At 36.5% G+C, this 19,265-nt stretch overlaps 1 protein-coding gene across 1 annotated transcript in view; it reads left to right on the top strand.

The window, feature by feature from the left end:
* SNTG1 (syntrophin gamma 1) overlaps positions 1-19,265 on the top strand; it is a 155,227-nt gene that overhangs the window by 9,810 nt on the left and 126,152 nt on the right. The window contains exons 3-6 of the mRNA XM_075705063.1: positions 3,587-3,643; positions 9,014-9,071; positions 11,723-11,766; positions 11,874-11,915. Of these exons, the coding sequence (XP_075561178.1) occupies positions 3,587-3,643; positions 9,014-9,071; positions 11,723-11,766; positions 11,874-11,915 (201 nt within the window). The remainder of the gene's footprint in view (positions 1-3,586; positions 3,644-9,013; positions 9,072-11,722; positions 11,767-11,873; positions 11,916-19,265) is intronic.

The raw sequence follows: 19,265 nt of genomic DNA on the forward strand, positions 1-19,265 counted from the left end.
ATGTGTGGATGAGGAATTTTCTGAGTTAGAGGCATGGAAAATGCTGACAGCTTGGCAGCAGCTTTGAGTTTTTCAATAAAACGATAACTCCTTTTGTTCTCTTCCAGGAAGCAGCTTCTAAAACGCTGCCCTGAATCTTGCATTTAAGGATCCTAGGAGCTCTAACTTTCCCTCTGTTTGGTGTAATGTAGATAACAAATGTGATAATGGAATTACAAGCTCACAGGACATTTTGTGTAGTCTTCATATTGAACTAAGTAACTTTTCATCAGAATCAAGTTTTATTTTGTAAACTTGGAGATGAAGTTGCTTTTGGAATTCGCAAAAACATTGCAAATTCAGTCACAGAATACTAACTACCCTGTGCAAATAGGTGATGAAAATGATTATCACCTAGCTTGGGCACCTGCTTTGGCTCACCTGTATTGAATGTATTTATTTTTCGTTACTGATTACAGGAAAAAACTTGCCTTGGCCAGTGGCTCAGTTTTAGATGGATTAACTGTGGTTAGATAAGTCCTATGAGTCTTCCAAACTACTGGGTAAAAAAAGAGGAGCTGATCAGAGCTGGAGTCTGATCCTAAGCCAAAATTCTGTTGTATGAAATGTGTGATGCTTCTGACAGTTCTGGAAAAGCTGTTTCACTATATTGTTTATGTGAGGTTTGCAATCACAGACTAGGGGATTATTGATGGTTTACTAATGAAATATATAACTCGTACATAATGCTGATTTTTATTTTTGAAGATCATTAATTGTCTGCATGTTTGCAATTGTTAGCTATCATGCTGTGAAGAATATGTAAGTCTTTACACTTAAGATATACCAAAGTAATATTTCTTTACTGTAAAACGAAGTGTGTTGAATTAGCCTAGGTTAAATACAATGCAATGCCTTCATTACACGTGGCACATCACTCGAGTGGACCTAGTTTGCAGTATGTTTTCAAAGTTCAATTCAGTTCAGTAACACTCCAGACCTGAAATATTTAATATCTACTCTCAGTGGAGAGAGAAAAGAACCTAGAAAAAATAAATTATGTTGTGCTGACAAATTACAGTTGCTTGAAATTTTTCTCTTCCCTTTGCTTACTTTTACATGGTTTTGTCTATTTAGTAGTCTGCTATGCTAGCAAAGTATTTCTGAAGCATGCATTTCTTTCTCTTAAAAAGTAATGCTGAATTCCAGTGTCAAATGTCTCTAGTTTCCTGTCAGACAGCACTGGTAAGCTCGCAAAAGACCCCAAATCATGTGTTTTCAGGGCTGGCTTGACTCTGCCTTTGCTTGAGTGAAAACCAGAAATAATATTTTATTGACTCTTTTATATGGGTACTTGTGTGTGTTGTGCTAAGAAAAACAACAACAGGGATAGAAATATTCTGCAGGACAGCGTTCTATTAGGCTTTTTAAAAGCGTAGCTCCAGCTTAGAATATATTCAGATGCCGCTATTTAAACTTTACAGTGACTACTGACGTATCATGAACTACAAATTTTAATGAAGATTTATGTTTTTCACTGAGCATACCACTTCATTTGAAATTTAATTGTAAAGTGTGATATTCTTTATTCCGTTTATGGTTAATGTAATGCTATCGAGCCAGTTTATTAGAAGGTTACTATTTTTAAACATCTTCTCAGGTCACACAAGTATTTTCTATTTGATTTGAGCATGTATAACAAAACTACTAGAATGTATTGACTAGAGTGTACAAGTCAAGCTTCTGTTCCTAATTAAATGTTCAACACAAGCTGGAGCTGGGGGATGAGGTGCAGTTAGCAGGAAAAATACAGCTACCGGTGGAGCCACAGCTGAATGTTTCATGTTTGTTCATGTTGTGGTCAGCTTAGACCACACATCAGACTGTGGCCTATGTTGGTTTATCCTGAATATATCGTCTGCAACGTTACCTGCAGCTGAAACCTCCTGGCAGACAAAAGGTTTTCTAACTACAGTTTGTGGCCTGAAGTGAAATAACTTTGTGGGCTGAACCCAGTTTCTGGGAACTTCATTATGAAAGTTTGTTCCTAGGACATGTGAGTTGAGAGCCAAGAGGACTCTTCTGGTCCCTCTGAACAGCGCAGAAGCACATGGATGAAACAGGATAGCTGCATATTCCTCTATTGCCATGTCACGCATTCATTTGTGGGTTACAAATATAACAGTATATTTTTTTCATGCATTTCAAATGTTAAAAAATAATTTGAAATGTTTGGCCATTTAAAGGCAAAATTGTGTACCTCTTTCTTAGATTAAACATTTACAAGCATTAGCCTAAATAAATAAATGGAAAATCTCATTTTAGGAAATCCATTTTGTCTTGCCATCCAAAACATTGGACTACTTTATGCTTGCTCTTTCTGCAGTTACACAATTCATACTTGTCACAAATGTGAAAAAGAAAGAAGGCAACTGGATTTTCCCCCAAATTCAGCAATATCAGTTTTCCAAAACTCCTGTGTGATAGCCCTACATCCTTTCTTTTCCTTTCTGTATATAAAGTAAGGAGGAAAAAAATAGCTCTGTAGATATTTCATCCTCTCTGTCACTGGTTTCTGATGAGAAAATTAGTCAAATCTGACTGACACTGGCAATCTATGCTGATTGTGCTGAAATACATGAACATATATAGATAAAATATATATGCAGACTTATGCTATGCAATGTATATAATGCAATAGGTATAAAATCTAGACCACATGTAGAGAGCATTAAAAAAATCTATATATTCTGTATATTTGTATCTGGACATATGGTATACCTGCTGCTAAGATTTTTTAACACTAACCTAATTGAATAATTCTAAATGATCTTTCGGAATAAAGTCAACAAGACAGACTAGAAAAAAAAGTCTTTTTTTGTAAATGTTCATATCTAAGACAGATACTAGTCTACAGTTTTTACAGAACAAATTTTAGGATGAGCAAAAAAAGGAAAAAAATGGGCTGCTTCAGTATTTCCATCTGTACAACACCCTTTAAATCATTGGTTACAATTTTTAAACCATAGCTCTGAGGTCAACAGTGGCTGTGTTTGTATTAGTTTTTAAATTGGGATCAGGACTGTGCTTTGAAATGAATTTCTGGATCATGTGCACTTATCATGCTTTGGTTCACTTCACTGAGTGGTCTTGGAGTACACAAGCTGTATTCCTTTTGAATGAAACTAAATAGGAAAACGTGCTACAGGAGTGTAGTTTATGTACTTCAGCGTGTAGTGCTCAATCTGCATATGGGACCAATTCAGGACTGGTTCAGGTTAAGACCTCTGAAATTCAGGTGTTGTGCACTAACTGTTAAACTCTATAGTATGTTTTTATTGCATCGCAGTACTTGCTAGTATGGTATGAATTGAACAAATTAATTTTTGTCTAAGACAGGGCCTCTGCTTGTTTTCCAGACTTTGTCTTTGTCCTCTGCAGCAGAGGTTTCATGGGGTTTTTGCATTCAGGAACTCACAGGTTTATCAAAACAAGAAATATCAATGTAGGATGGAAGCACAGAAACAACTTATTGAAGTGAAAATATAGACATTACGGCAGAAAACATTAAATCTAACAAAACTTGATTTTTTTTTTTTTTTTCCAGGAAAGAACAGTAACAATTAGAAGACAGACTGTAGGAGGATTTGGTTTAAGTATAAAGGTAGGATGATTTTTTCTAGCTATTATTCTATGTTACACAAAAAGTGTCTTTGTATACAGTTAATGTTACTTTTAATGAGGACAAACTATATTTTAGAGGACTAGAAACAACAGGGCAAACATATTCTAGGGTGTTAGATACTGTCACAGTAGGCAACCAGCAACTACCCTGCCCTATGGAATGGACGGCAACGGAAAGATCATTCCCTTAAGATTCAAGCTGAGCAACTCTGTCATAAGATTTGATATGAGAGTTGAAAATTGTTTGCAACTGCACAGACTGTACTTTTGTTTAACAGCGGTCTAATTTAAGTGGTTATTAATGAATGCTAAATTACAGTGGCAGGCATGTGGAACAGCCAATAAGTTCATCATCAATTCTCCTACAAAGAGTATCACATTAGTTCACTGCAATTCATTAGTAGGACAGAAAGTGTTATTGCTTTCTGATACTGTTTATTTTGCTGCAGATCAAGCAAAGGCAGCAATTTATCATGTTTACCATATTTTTGCTTTCTTCAGTAAGATTTAAGAACATATGTAACTGTAGGTGATCCTTTTTGAGGGAGGAAGGGATGAGGAGAGGGAGGAAGGGTTAATCATTTTTGTCATCATAATCTATGATTTTGAAAACCTTACCTTAGCTTTGAATCTCAGTGTTGACAACACAACATTAGTTTTTTCTTCTGAACACAGCAGTCCTCAGTCTCAAGATAGCAATGGAAAAAGTTAAGTGTACTTCACATGAATGAAGAGAGGCTTAAATTATGCATATAAAGTGTAAGTATAGACTTTCCTGTGAACATCTGCTAGTACTGACCTTCTAAGAAGTGTCTCGGAAGAGGGATTAATGTGCATTTGTGTTGTCATTGATAAGAATATTACTGAATAGAAATACTAGTTCTTAAAATATGTCTTGTTACACTTGCTGTTGTCTTGTGGACCCACTGAAGACCTCTATTCAAGGAAAACTAATTGCTATTTTGTGGCCAAAGTTTCTTATGAGTTTAGTCAACAGCACACAAATTATTTTCCTCCAATATCATTATAGGCTGCAGTTCACTGAATAATGACGAAGTAATGCATGTCAGTGTAAAATCAAGTATATGGGTGAATGAGGTTTTATTTAGCTGGTGCTAAGAAATAACTGGCTACAGTAAGAACTTTTGAGGTTTGGAGAGCAAATCACATCAAAAGTCACTAAACTGATTTTTTAGTTATACTTTACAATGGGTTATTTTTTAGAATTAAATTTTAGAATCAAAATTTAGAATTAAAATCGCAGACAAGCTCAAGATCCCATTATTTAAGTATGAGGTACATTGTATAAAATATAATATGTTAAGACATGTAAAATAAATAGTGAATCATGTGCAATGGTCTTTCTTAAATTAGTGGACCAAGATATTAAAATTTTAGAGCAAGATATCCATTGTTCTGAAGAAAATTCTTGGAAGCTGCAAAAGTATTTAAAAGTGCCAAAACAGATTGTGAATTCAGCTTAGAAGGGTGTTTTGCTGTACTTCATTTTACTGAAGTTAATGGTAAAAGTATGATTGATTTTGAAGCAGAACTGATTTGTTTTATACTCTTCAGAAGGAATTATTTTCTAATTTCTGCAGCCCCTTTAGAACGCTCAATAATAAACCTCTGTCTATGAAGGAATATCCATGGAGTTAGATGTAGAAATTGATAAGCATAGTGTAGTATTTGAGTCATTTATTGTACCTCTGATAAGTTTGAGATGCAGAGATTTGACACAAGAGGCTGCTAAGTGTATGACTTCTGAAAGAATGTCATGTTTCTCAATAATTACAGTGTAGTGTTCTTGCAGAAATAGACAATAAAATTGATAGTATATTAAATAAATTAAGGTTTGCAGTTATAGTCTGACTCCTGGCTACCAAGACTCTGTACAGTGCCATTTTTCTGCCTCTGTTTTGATCATTCTTTTTAAATTATGAACAGCATCGCAGATCTGCTGTGATTCAGTTTGACTTTTGACAGTTTGAGTCAATACAAAAATCTCTAAAACAAGCATGTACATCTGTCCTGCTCACACTTATGTACATACTTAGATGATTCTCTTCCTCTTCATTCATTCTGTGATATTTTTTTATTAACACATTTTCTCTGTTTCATATTGAAACAAAAAATAAAAAGGCTAGAAAACTTGAATTAGTAGATAAATCATGTAGCTTTTAGTTTAAAAATTTATCTTTTCATCTTTAAAGGCTTGTGTACTTGCAGAAGTTGGTGTTGAATGCATTTTAGTAGTGGTATTTTGGTTCCAGCTACGCTATTGGATCAAAAAGAAAAGTGTAAAAGTGCCAGTTAACATTAGCACATTATTGTCCATATTGTTTAATCACTAGCACGATTCCTGGCACAGTTTTGGCTTACACCAACTAGTATTCTCTAAGACAATCTGTGAACACAGTTCCGAGCTTTACCTGGACTGCTTCTAATAGGCAACAAGTATAAAGTCACCCTTTTTCTAGTTGGGAAGATAGTTTATCCTCATAGACATGAGCCATACTGTGCCACTAGACCCTAAAGCTAAACCAAACAGGCCCATTTGAATTAGTGGAATAAATGTTGCCTTTTAGTATGAAATAAAAATGACCCCTACATTGTCTAACTCTGAGGATGCTGAAGTCCAACAATTGGTCTAATTTTTTATAGACTGTCTCTGCTTAGAAAAACAAAATAGTAATTTTCTTATTATACTTGGAGCCAAACACAAAAACTGTTTCAGTTGCCCTATTTTTCGTATGACTAAAACTTCAGGAAAAAAATTCATACATAAAAACTGGAATAAGAAAAAATCTTTAGAACTGTATCATGCGACACTTTGAAAAGAGGTGTGGGTGACCTCCCACCAGTAATGGCCAACATCCAGGGCAGTGAGCTTCAAACAGCTGCCAGTGATTAGAGCTTCCTCTGCCTCTTCTAGCAGGACCACCACAGCAGGTGGGCAGCTACCTTTATTCCAGGCTCATCCTTGCCTACTTAAGGAAAAATGACAAAGAAAATTTGCATTACAAATATCGGTGTTAGAGTCTGGTAGAGGTCTAAGCCATTACGACTTCAACACCATTACTTGAGATATTTTTGTTCTCTCCTGTGGTCTGAGGTTATAACTACGTGTCCACACTAGAGGGAGGGAATATTTAAAATGATGGAAAAGTGACCTCTGTTCCCAGAGGTTTCCATAGTAGAGTATCTCCTGAGCCTGTAAACCCAGAATTTAGACACACACACACTTTTTCTTCTACAGGACAGAGAATCAAGTATGGGGGATGCAGGAAGCAAGGCTGCAGCATCAGTCTGAAGTAGTAGTCAACAAGATGTTGCAGAATATATACACCTTTTTTAGCTTACTGCAAATTGCTAATGATGACTGGGTATAGATAGGTGGTGAGCTATTTTCTCTTATTTTGAATTTTTGTTTCTTAGAACAGCAGGCAACACCTCCTGTGACTAATTTAAAAGGAATCCTTCATACTGGCCAGACTGGGATGCAGTGAGAGGAGATCATTTTCTTAAGTAGGACATTACTGAATGCTTCTGCAGTGTAAATGGATTTAGGTAGATACAGTGAGTGAGACAGGAATAATCATGTTGTATGCATTGCAAGCTGGCTTAGTAATAACAGTAATTTCCCTCTTTACTGGAGAACTGAGTCTAAGGAGGGAGGGAGGCCGTTTTACTGAGAAAAAAGGACCCATGATGAGCTTTAAACCCTACACTCCTTTGCTGAGCTTCAAATGTCCTGGATAGTGCAATCTCTATGTAGCACTGGAGGCTTAAGAAGGGAACTGACACAATTATTTTTCTCTTTGTTTTAAAAAATTTGGAAGAAATTAAATGTGCATGTGACTAAGGAAAAATCTGGAGGGTGTAGGTTAAGTCTTATAAATTTACTGAGCTTGAACTGATTAACTTAAGTGAAGCCAACTTTTACTGTTGCTGTTCCTCTGGTGAAAACCTTTGAAAGATACTCAACAAGTTATAATGCTATGATTTATTTAGTCTGAATATATCTCTAAGCCTGACTGAAATGAAGGTAGCCTCATGGTCTTTGTGGAGTGAATACTCAGTCCACGCTGCAAATATCAATAGGTTCTGTGCTTGTCAATGCTCATCTTGTGCAATGCCAATAGACATATTATTGTTGTAGTATTACTGACATCCCTATTAACTCAGTGTTTTTAGGACCATTTGCATTGATAGCAACTAGCAGAAGGAAATTTAATCCTATTTAAAATTCTACGGTTTCACAAGTAATTCATCTTTATTCCATGACAGAAATAGCTGTTGAGTGCAGGAATCTGTTCAGTTTCAAACGATTGGTTATTGCATGAAGAAGGGGTACGTACTGTTGCTTAGACCATCAAAATACCCATGTCAGTCCTTTTCACACCTTGACATTGGATGCCTAGACCTAAAAGAGCCATTGTTTCCAAAGAAAAATCTGGCTGCTGAAGAGAAGAGTAAGCAAACCCTTAACCAGGATTCCTAGGCCAAATAACAGCATGGCAGAATGACATTTCTAATGATCTGAATTTGTACATGTTACCTTCAGGCTTACACTTTGATGCTCTCTACAGAGGAAAAAATAGTTGTGTGTCTGTGTATATTTGCCTTTTTCTTCCTTTGAGTTTCCTTTTTATTTAAGGTTTCTTTTTAATACTTTATTTTTCAGCACTATGAACATTTCCAGTCCCAACAGGATAAATTGAATAAAGCAACAGCATTGAATTGCTGTTGAACTGTTGAATTACCGTCCAGCTTTCCTTTATTTTCCCCTATTTATTGAACACCTAATGTTGCATTTCTTAATGTTTCTTTTTCTGCTCCTTGTTACTTATCCCACTGTTTTACTCACTCTTTGTGCTTGTGTGACAGAGATGGAAACAAATAAAGGCTGCTTTTGAGACGAGAAGTCCAAACTTGCTTTTCTTGGGTTTTTGTTTACCTGTTTCTTGCCAGCATGAAAACTAAGTGGTCACAGCATGGCTGCCATTGTAGTGTGATAGCCATTTTGCTTTTGCAGGACACAATTTCATACATTAAGCTCCCCAGAATTCACAGAAACTGATGTCCTTTTTCTTTAAGTCTTGTAGAGTTTTGAACGACATTCAATTCACTTCCTGAGCTGATGATGGCAACTGAGAACTTCTTTATGAGAAGCAATAAGGAATTAAACCCAATCAAATATTTATTAAAAAAAAAAAAGACGACATACAGAATCAGAGTTATTTTCTCAATCTCTCTGAAAACTGCAGTTAGAAAAATGGTAAAATACAATTTTAAGCAAAAAGGTATTTCCACTGACTGACAAAATTGCCAATTATTCTGTTTTCAGGGTGGAGCAGAACATAATATTCCAGTGGTCATTTCTAAGATTTCCAAAGAACAAAGAGGTGGGTAGAAGATTAGTATGCTGTGTTTTGACATGGTCCTTAAAGCAAGGTGCATTAAGTCTTGCGATTCTTCAAGAAGTGTTAAACAAACACTATTGGTGTACCATTTCTCTCTCCATGTCATTATGATCTCCCTCTTCCTCAGAACTGTTCTCTGAAAAAGTACAGAATTTATGTTTGGTATATTTTGTAAACAGTCTTCAACATGACTTTTTAAACAAAAGTTCTTGTAAAGCATTATTTTTAAGGAGACAAATAGGAAGGTATTTAGAGAATGAAAATGTTTAACAAATTTAACAAAAGTTGATGATTTTGTGACTTTTATTTCCAAATGGTTATTGCCAGGAAGCTGTAGCAGATCAAATGTTTGGCCATGAAAGCATGGTAACACCAGAGAATGCATGTCTTTTTATATTGGTTAGTAGGGTAGTACTCAGACAGGGGTGAGTAATGGCAGAACCTTGATAATATCCCTATGTTATTTCAGCATTAGATGCTGTGCTGTGTAAGCCTTTGCAGCAAGTCATACATAGCAAAACCGGTACTGCATAAGGTCTTAACATACTTAGAACAAGCAGAGCTGGTGCTGAATCTCTGTATTGTTTTTAACTGGCAATGTTTTGAAATTATTGGAATGATATAATAAGTGCTAGGAAGATGGATAATGGTTAAACAGCTCATGATGTGCATGATGATGAGAGATGAAGGTTGTGAATCGGTACTGGTATGGTGCATTTATGTTATATATGGCTCTTAAGTTTGTGGATATTTGTATGCATGTGTAAGGTCAGAAACATAAACCTGGAAGCATTTCCCTCCATCTGTAGTGCAATATTTCTAGGATGCTGCTTCTGCACAATTAAAATGTGCCAGCATAAAAAAGTCTGATATTCGCCCGCACAGATAAAGAGAGATACAGGGGAACCAGTGTATTAAGAACTGAAAGCCAACCCTGAAAGGTAGATGTGAAAGTTCTGTGTAGGGAGGCTATAGAGTAGCATGGAATGAGCCCCTAAGGAAGGCAATAAGATTAACCTTAAGAAGTTATATTTGTGACTCCATTCTTTTCAGTATACATATAAGTATGTAATACATAATAATATGGCATATATTACCTACACTAGCTATTAAAATGCTATTAAGCACTGCAGGAAAAATAAGAAAGATAGACTTCAGTTTAATTGAGCACACAAAAGTGCACACTCTTTTATTTTTGTCATCATTTTTTTGCTGCAGTAGCTGATGCATTATTTCTAACCTCAATACCTAGCTGAGATATAATCTCCATTACTGCTTTCAGTAAAAATACTGCTGATTTTTAGAGAGCTAGTTTTGAGGGCCATCTCTTCTGGTGTAGAAAGTGTCATGTCATGTGTCTGTACTAGGCATCTTTGATACAGAAAATGCTATTTGACCCAGAGCCTGTATCTCAGAGCTCTGCAGGCTTGGTTCTGCCCTCCTCCCAATTGACTTCAGCTCTTTCTTTGGACCTCTAAACAAGAATGTGACATTTGATGCAATTCTTAGAACCAGTGATGCACATAAGGGACTTAGGCTAGCACATTAGGTCATATATGACGTGTTAGTACATGTGAGCCCAGTGTCTGAAGAAGAATATTGAGATTTGCATTTATTTAAGAAAAAAGAAAAAAATAAACCAGAGTGTCTAGCCTCCAATAAATTAAACGTCCTATGTTACATCTAGCTAATAAGACCAGTCCTTCAAACATGTACTTGAGTATCATAATTTATGTTAATATTGATTCCAGTTTTACAACTGATGTAAATAAGTAAAGTTTTTGGATCAGGTCTGTCTTGGACAAGGTCCAATTCTAGTTTTTTTTTTTTTAGACAATGTCTCTGTGATGTTTTGGAATACTATAAATAAATAAACCCATATAATCTGTTAATATTCCTTACTTGTTATGTTAGGGGTTATTTATTTCTTTGTAGACAAATAATCTTTGTTATATTTCTTGTGTATTTATAAAGTATATTTGCATTGGATAGCTCTGTAACACAACATAATATTTAAAAATTGCAACTGTAGAATTAGATTTTTTTAATTCCCTTGTGATTTATAGGGTATAGCTTTGTTTTAAAAATCAAATTCGGTTCGGCTGGTGATTTTGTACAATACACTGATTTTCTAGCTCTTCAGCACATAAAGCGTTACCCAGCATAAATACTGGGTTTATCAAAAACGCAGGATCTAACGTATTATTGGTAAAAGCTTACATGTTAGATTTGTCATTCATAAGTAGCTCTGGAGTCTCCATGTTGCTTTGTCCTCAGAGTTTGTAAGAAATGATCTCTCACAGGCAAATAGGACCTAGTCCTGCAGTAATTTTCTATTCAGAAAAGTATGCCATACCTCACCATAGTGGCCTGAAAGGCGCTAGTGACTGATGGAAGAGCTTGTACTTGAGCTGTGTGGACTCTTTCATTGTTACACTGATACACCAGTATTTTGGGATTAAAAAAAAAATGGGAATAATTTATTTGGAAGTTGTAGGTTGGGTTTTTTTATTAGTTTTTTTTTTACATTTTTAAAAGATTATGTAAAAACATTAAATTAAATAGGAATGCATGTACACAAAATGTAAGATGTTTTGTACAAAATGAGTGAAAAATATGCTTTCTGTTTTCAGCGGAACTTTCAGGTTTGCTCTTTATAGGAGACGCAATTCTACAGGTGAGTAAAATTGTAAGTTCTTTTGTTTATATTTTTCTAGAAAAGTGAAATGAAATCTATACTTATGAAATGTAGAGTAAGTCTTTTCTTTATCTTTTTAATAACAGATTAATGGGATTAATGTGAGAAAATGCAGGCATGAAGAAGTGGTGAGCTCTTCTGTTTTTTAGTCTACTTTTTGTCTTTTTTAGTTATTGAGATGATAGTGTACGCTGATAGCAATGTACAGGTATCAGTTGTATTATTGTTATTCCTAAGGAAATATGACTACCTTCTAGCACAGCAAGCAACTAAGATCTTAGTGCAATCTCATCTTCATAAGTTTGTTGTAATTGCTGTTCTAAGATAGGCTTTTCTGTATTAAAGGTGATTATTTTATTATGCAGATTTTAGCTGTACGTATTCCAACATTTTGTCTTCTGGCTTATAGCTATAAAATTTCAGCAGTGCTACACCTTTCTGGCTGTGTCAGGTCATTTTCATTTCAAAAGCTGTAATTTGCACTATGTTGGGGATTTGTTTTTTTGGTTGGTTTTAATCCTATTTAAAAGTTGAAACAAAACCATTCATCTGCCTTTCATTCTCTGGCTGTTACTTATGAGGGTGCTCTCCTCCTTCAGTTAAGTTGTTGTCAGTATGGGTTTAAAATAACATTATATGAAGGAGATTCCTTCTAGACAAGCCATGTGTATTTGAGATGTCTGTAGTAGGCTGGTTCCCTTGGTAATTTAGCTTTGCTAAAAGTAGCATATACTTTTGTTATATTCGACTTTTTGACTCTTCTTAAGTACTTTCAGAAGTAGGAAACCCTATATTTCAGAAAAGAATGCCAGAAATGAGATTACCAAAGAAATTATCTTTAAATCCTTTCTAGCTCCACAGAGTTTGTACCTGTATTTTTAAAATAATGTAATAATGTTACATTTGAAAGTTTACTTTTCTAAAACTAACTTTGCCAATTCAAAGATGCTCTATATTTCATACAGCATTCTGTTGTGTGACAGATCATTGAATATATGCCACTCAGATATAGAAAGCAAGAGTTAATAAAGATGAAGTTCTGATGAACAAGTTAGTGCAGGCTGAAAGATTAGATCCCTGCACTATTCCTCCTCTCACAGTGCTTTTGTGCACTGGTTTCATGTTGAAAATTTGTGCTGCAAATCATGCTTCATTCTTCAGAGCCTTCATCATACCACCTTCTGTATACATAGGCTAATAGTCCTATTTATAGTAATTTTAAGCTTTTGCTGTGCAACAGTGATCAGATTTTAATCTCTTATAAGCTTACCACAGTTGTTTAGTTTAATATGCATTAATATGGTAAATCTCTCAATGAGATTTAAATAGGCTGTTGGAATTCCAAGATATGAGAAAAAGATATTACTAAAAGTGTAGCCTTGCAAACTCAAAGGCATATTGAAAACTGGTAAAAACACCAGGATTTTTTTTTTCTTTTTTCTGAGACAATCTCTTAACCATTACTATTATACATGAATCTGTTGGCTGTTTATAACCTGGTTTAAAAGCTTTCATGGAAAAAAAGAGATTCTGGAAAAGCCAAAAGATGCAGATTGACATAGAGTAGAAAGTGTCATCATGTTAAATTTTGGTTTATACCTTGTTTGTTCAACATAATCTGCTTCTCAAACTCCTTATAGATAATTCTCTCTGAATGAAAAAAAAGGTGTCTCTTACCAGTTTTGAATGTGCATTTGTTTATGTGCAAGTGTTTTTGGAGTTTAAGTAGCAGATAATTTTTAAATTAAATCTTTATTCTAACTAAGAATAATTCTTAAGAATTAATAGTAAATATTGAGCAATATTTAAATAAGATAAAATGTCCATATGACATTTTGTAAACTAAAATATGCAGGAGTTACAAATATAAAATGTAAAATAAATATAAAAAACCAAAGTAAATTAACTCTGATAATCTATTTTTTTCAGAAATATTCACTGTCATATGTTACATATTTGTGGAGTAAATTTGCTGTAAAGCCTGCTATAGTAATGATAGATATGGGTATGCATTGTGCAGTAATCTGTGGGTTTAGGCATAGCCCTGAGTAAAGGGCAAGTGCATCAACTGGTCTGCCAGCAGGAGTTACAGGTTGGATTTTTTCTGCAGCATGCCCTTTGCAGTTTGAGTTGTTCTAACACTTCTCTCTTGCAGAGCCTTTATCAAATACAGGATCTGTAGCTCTAATTTCAATGTAACAAAGAAAATAGGAAGTGTGTGGAGCATAGTTGCTCATAGCACAGAGTCAAACAGTAGTGGAAACAATTTTCAATCCTTATTGCATCTAGGTAGTTTTCAAATGGCTAGGCAAGGTACATGAGCTTGGGGCTTTGTTTATTTCTGATTTCTTCTGTAACTAATTAAGACTTAGCATGTGTCATATTATGTGAGAATATATTAGTGTTTTGGGTTGTCTTAATGTCTAGAAATATTCATTGTAAACCAGTATGGAATTTTTTTCAGTGTGTAAAGCTGAAGATGCCCATAGAAAATTCAGACTTGTATCTGCAGTGTGCATCCTATGAGTGTTCATTCTTTTTCTAGATCCAAAACCTCTTGCTGCTTGCAGAAACATTTTAGGAATATGTCATGTCTTCATAGCTCTGCAATGAAAAGACCTGTGGCATAACCACTGCAACTTACTGTATTACTCTGATTGGTTGATCCTAGTATTTCACCATGCTTTACTGATAACTATACTATACGTATAAAATTATTTGAATTTCAAAATTAAGTCATTTAATCAAACTAGTGCCATCTTTCATAGTAGGGAGAATCTTTCCCCGATATATAGTGAACTTAGTTGTCTTAACAGTTGTGGGCATTACTTTGTTGTCTTGTCTTCCATTAGTTATTAGATCTGGTGATATAGTTAGTATTCAGTGATGCACAGATCCTTTTACCCAAGAGTCATAGAATCATAGAATCCATAGGAAGGACCTTTAAGCTCATCAAGTCCAACCGTTAACGTAACACTACCAAGTCCACCACTAAACCATATCCTTAAGTACCGTATCTACATGTCTTTTAAATACCTCCAGGGATGGTGACTCAACACTTCCCTGGGCAGCGTGTTCCGATGTTTGACAACCTTTTGTGTGAAGAAATTTTTCTAATACCCAATCTAAACCTCCCCTGGCGCAACTTGAAGGTCAATTCCTTTCATTCTATCACTTGTTACTTGCAAAAGAGACTGACACCCACGTTGCTACAGCCTCCTTTCAGGTAGTCCTAGAGAGCAATAAGGTCTCCCCTCAGCCTCCTCTAGGCTAAACAGCCCCCAGTTCCCTCAGCCGCTCCTCATAAGGCCTGTGCTCCAGACCCTTCACCAGCTTTGTTGCCCTTCTCTGGACATGCTCCAGCACCTCAATGTCTTTCTTGTATTGAGGGGCCCAAAACTGGACACAGTATTCCAGGTGCAGCCTCACCAGCACCGAGTACAGGGGGACAATCACCTCCCTGCTCCTGCTGGCCACGCTATTCCTGACACAAGCCAGGATGCTGTTGGCCTTCTTGGCCACCTGGGCACACTGCTGGATCTTGTTCAACCGGCTGTCGACCAACACCCCCAGGTCCTTTTCCGCCAGGCAGCTTTCCAGCCACTCTTCCCCAAGCCTGTAGCGTTGCATGGGGTTGTTTTGACCCAAGTGCAGGACCCGGCACTTGGCCTTGTTAAACCTCATACAGTTGGCGTCGGCCCATCGATCCAGCCTGTCCAGGTCCCTCTGCAGGGCCATCCTACCCTCCAGCAGATCGACACTCCCACCCAGTTTGGTGTCATCTGCAAACTTACTGAGGGTGCACTCAATCCTCTCATCCAGATTATTGATAATGATATTAAACAGAACTGGCCCCAATACTGAGCCCTGGGAAACACCACTTGCGACCGGCCACCAGCTGGATTTAACTCCATAACTCCATTCACCACAACTCTTTGGGCCCGGCCATCCAGCCAATCTTTTACCCAGTGAAGAGTACACCCATCCAAGCCATGAGCAGCCAGTTTCTCCAGGAGAATCCAGTGGGAAATGGTGTCAAAGGCTTTACTAAAGTCTAGGTAGACAACATCCACAGCCTTTCCCTCATTCACTAAGTGGGTCACCTTGTCATAGAAGGTGATCAGGTTAGTCAAGCAGGACCTGCCTTTCATAAACCCATGCTGACTGGGCCTGATCACTTGGTTGTCCTGTATGTGCCATGTGATGGCACTCAGGATGATCTGCTCGATGACCTTCCCCAGCACTGAGCTCAGACTGACAGGCCTGTAGTTCCCTGGATCCTCCTTCCGGCCCTTCTTGTAGATGGGTGCCACATTTGCTAACCTCCAGTCAACTGGGACCTCCCCAGTTAGCCAGGACTGCTGATAAATGATGGAAAGTTGCTTGGTGAGCACTTCCTCCAGCTCCCTCAGTACCCTTGGGTGGATCCCATCTGGCCCCATAGACTTGTGTGTAAGTGGTGTAGCAGGTTGCTAACCATTTCCCCTTGGATTATGGGGGCTTCATTCTGCTCCCCGTCCCTGTCATCCAGCTCAGGGGGCTGGGTACTGCAAGAACAACTGGCCTTACTATTAAAGACTGGGGCAAAGGTGGCATTAAGTCCCTCAGCCTTTTCCTCATCCTTTGTCACTATCTTCCCCCCCCGCCCCAGCCAATAAAGGATGGAGATTCTCCTTAGCCCTCCTTTTATTGTTAATGCATTTATAGAAACATTTTTAATTGTCTTTTACAGCAGTAGGCAGATTAAGTTCTAGTTGGGCTTTGGCCCTTCTAATTTTCTCCCTGCATAGCCTCATATACTCAATATTCTCCCTGCATAGGCTCAAGAAATATACTACAATCTGAAGTCTGAATCTGACAAATAGACAGGTAGATAGGTCAATAGATGATAGATAGATAGATAAGACTCATAAGACTAGATAGGTAGGTTTAGTCAGTTTTAGTGTACCTTACTGGAAGCCTCTACACAGTTTCTTTCTGACTTTTTTTAGCTTTAGGTGAATCACTTAATTTTGAGTTTATTTTTGTGCTTGTAGAAGGTGAGAATATTATTCATACCATGAAAGGACATTATGAGTTTCTATCAAAGGCTGAATGTCAGCTTGTTGCTTTGTCCTGGGTTGTAAAGACTCCCATCTCAGTACAGTATAACATTGCTTCAGTCTTAGTGCTCCCCTATGGTAAAATAAATCCATCCTCTCTGTGGTGAATTATCAGCATGGGAGGAGGTTGAGAAAAAAAAATCTAGCAATTCTCTTAAAAAATATCTCTCAACATCATACTGGCAATTTGACTCAAAAAATGCAGCATGAACTTGAATGTAGAGGTAAGGAGAGTCCATTTTGTCTGTTCATTTACATGAGTTTGTGCTCTTTCTACTCTAGATTTATTAATTATTACTTTTCCAGTAGAGTCTCCTTTATATTTTACAACAAGACTTTTCAAAGGCTGAAATTAGGATTATGCATAGACAGACCTATGAGTTTAGGCTTCTGTCTAATTAATATGGTCCAACAATGCATAACTTACCAGTCCACATGCCTAGACTTTTAAGGGCTCACAGTGGATATGATTATTCCTAAGGCTGAAACCTAGTATATTTGTAGTCTGGAAACTAATGATTCTGTAACCCTTGTGTCCATTTATTGTCCAAACATAAAACAAAGACAGATAGGCAATCACCAACATAACACTGTTCTTGTAGAACATGTGGACATTTTTGGTGGTTCTGGGCTTAGCAACTACACCACTAACAATCGACAAAATTTTGGGAGAGAGTGAGAGGCCCTGCTGTGAACTACTTCCTTTGAGCTACTACTAAGTGGCTCGGAGTAGGAGAGTATGAGTCAACTCAGTTGCATACTACGAAAAATCATGTATTGGATCTACTGTTCTTACTGTTTCCAGGGTTATAGTGCACCAAAGCATACAGGGCCCATGGAGAAGGAAGAATTTCAGTCAAATGAATGCTGATATGTTTAAGATTATGTCTCTGTTCTTAATGTTGTGAAAAAAGCACCTTAGGTAGTACCAACATCTGTGCTTACATATCACTAGGGTTTCTTTGGATCATAGCATCTGTTTTTCTCTTAGGAAGTAAAAATAGAATTAAATGAACATGGATATGAAATAATTTCTTATTTCTTGTATTTGGGGAAATTCAGGGAATGTTTCTAATGAAAAATGATAGTTCGTATGTGCCAGTTAACGTGGCATTCGTGCATTCCTTGGAAAGCAACAGGAAAACTCGTGTAGAGGTAGGTAGGTATCAAGGCAACATAGATATTTAGACTTTGGTGGATTTTATGTACAGGTATCTACAATATGTAGCACGCTGTTTCAATTCAGCCATCAATTGCGTTTTGTACAAGACATCTTTTTCCAGCAGAACGACATGACATGGGATGTCCACGTGCACTGCATTGTATCTTTTGCTTCCCCCTTTTCACTGCATTCATAGCAGGGCTGTAACTGTGCTAGCTCTCCATAAGTCATATATGTTATATGACACTGAGAGCGTAGGGATTGTAGTTGCTTAACTGCAATCATGTGCAGCAGATGAAACTCTTATTCTGATTCTTTGCTTTAAAACCGGTTTCATTCAGACTGATTTTTAAAACCTGTTATGAATAGTTTTGGTAATGTTTGTCGTAAATGTTTTTAAGCAGAAGAACGAGCATATTGTATTTGTAAGACAGGACTGGAAACCAAATGATCTGAAATCTCACTCCATCTTGACTTTGCAGATGTGTCTTTTCATAAATTATGTTTTTATTCTATCTTTGTTTCCTTAACTGTAAAACAGAGACCTAGAGTATTATCAGGTTTAGCTCACTGAATTATATGAAGTACTTCAGAATCTGTTATAGAAAAGGATCTCTACATTACTGTTGTGCTGTTTGGTGATAGTGATAACAGCAACCTGCAAATACAGATTGCCACCTTCTCATATTATGTGGCAGAGATCCTGTACTGTATAACTCACAGCACAGCCATTTAATCCTTTCCCCTCTAGACTGAATGGCGACTTTAATTACTGAAGCTGCATAGTCAGCACTTCTAAGAGAAGACCATAATCAATCTGCATTTTGTAACTTTTGAATTTGAAAGTGAAATGTAAACTTTTTGGAAATCCTATATTACCTTCATAAGAAGAGGCCAAGTTATTACTTTTTCCATACAGCTACTGTTTTCTATTTGAAACTTGGGTAATAAAAAAGTGCTAATGTCACCTTAGCTATGCTGGTGCAATTAATGAAAACATCTGTTACAATGTATTTACAATGTCCTTATTGTTCATGAAATTTGGAGCTAATTATAATCTGTCAAATATTTCAGCATTGATTTGAAATAAGTGTCCATCAAGTGGAAAAGAACCTAGCTACCCTGGTGCCATTAATGAAAACATCTGTTACAATGTATTTACAATATCCTTAATGTTCATGAAATTTGGAGGTAATAATAATCTGTATAATATT

The sequence above is a fragment of the Pelecanus crispus genome, chromosome 2, assembly GCF_030463565.1.
Source record: "Pelecanus crispus isolate bPelCri1 chromosome 2, bPelCri1.pri, whole genome shotgun sequence".
In the NCBI taxonomy this organism is placed as follows: Eukaryota; Metazoa; Chordata; class Aves; order Pelecaniformes; family Pelecanidae; genus Pelecanus; species Pelecanus crispus.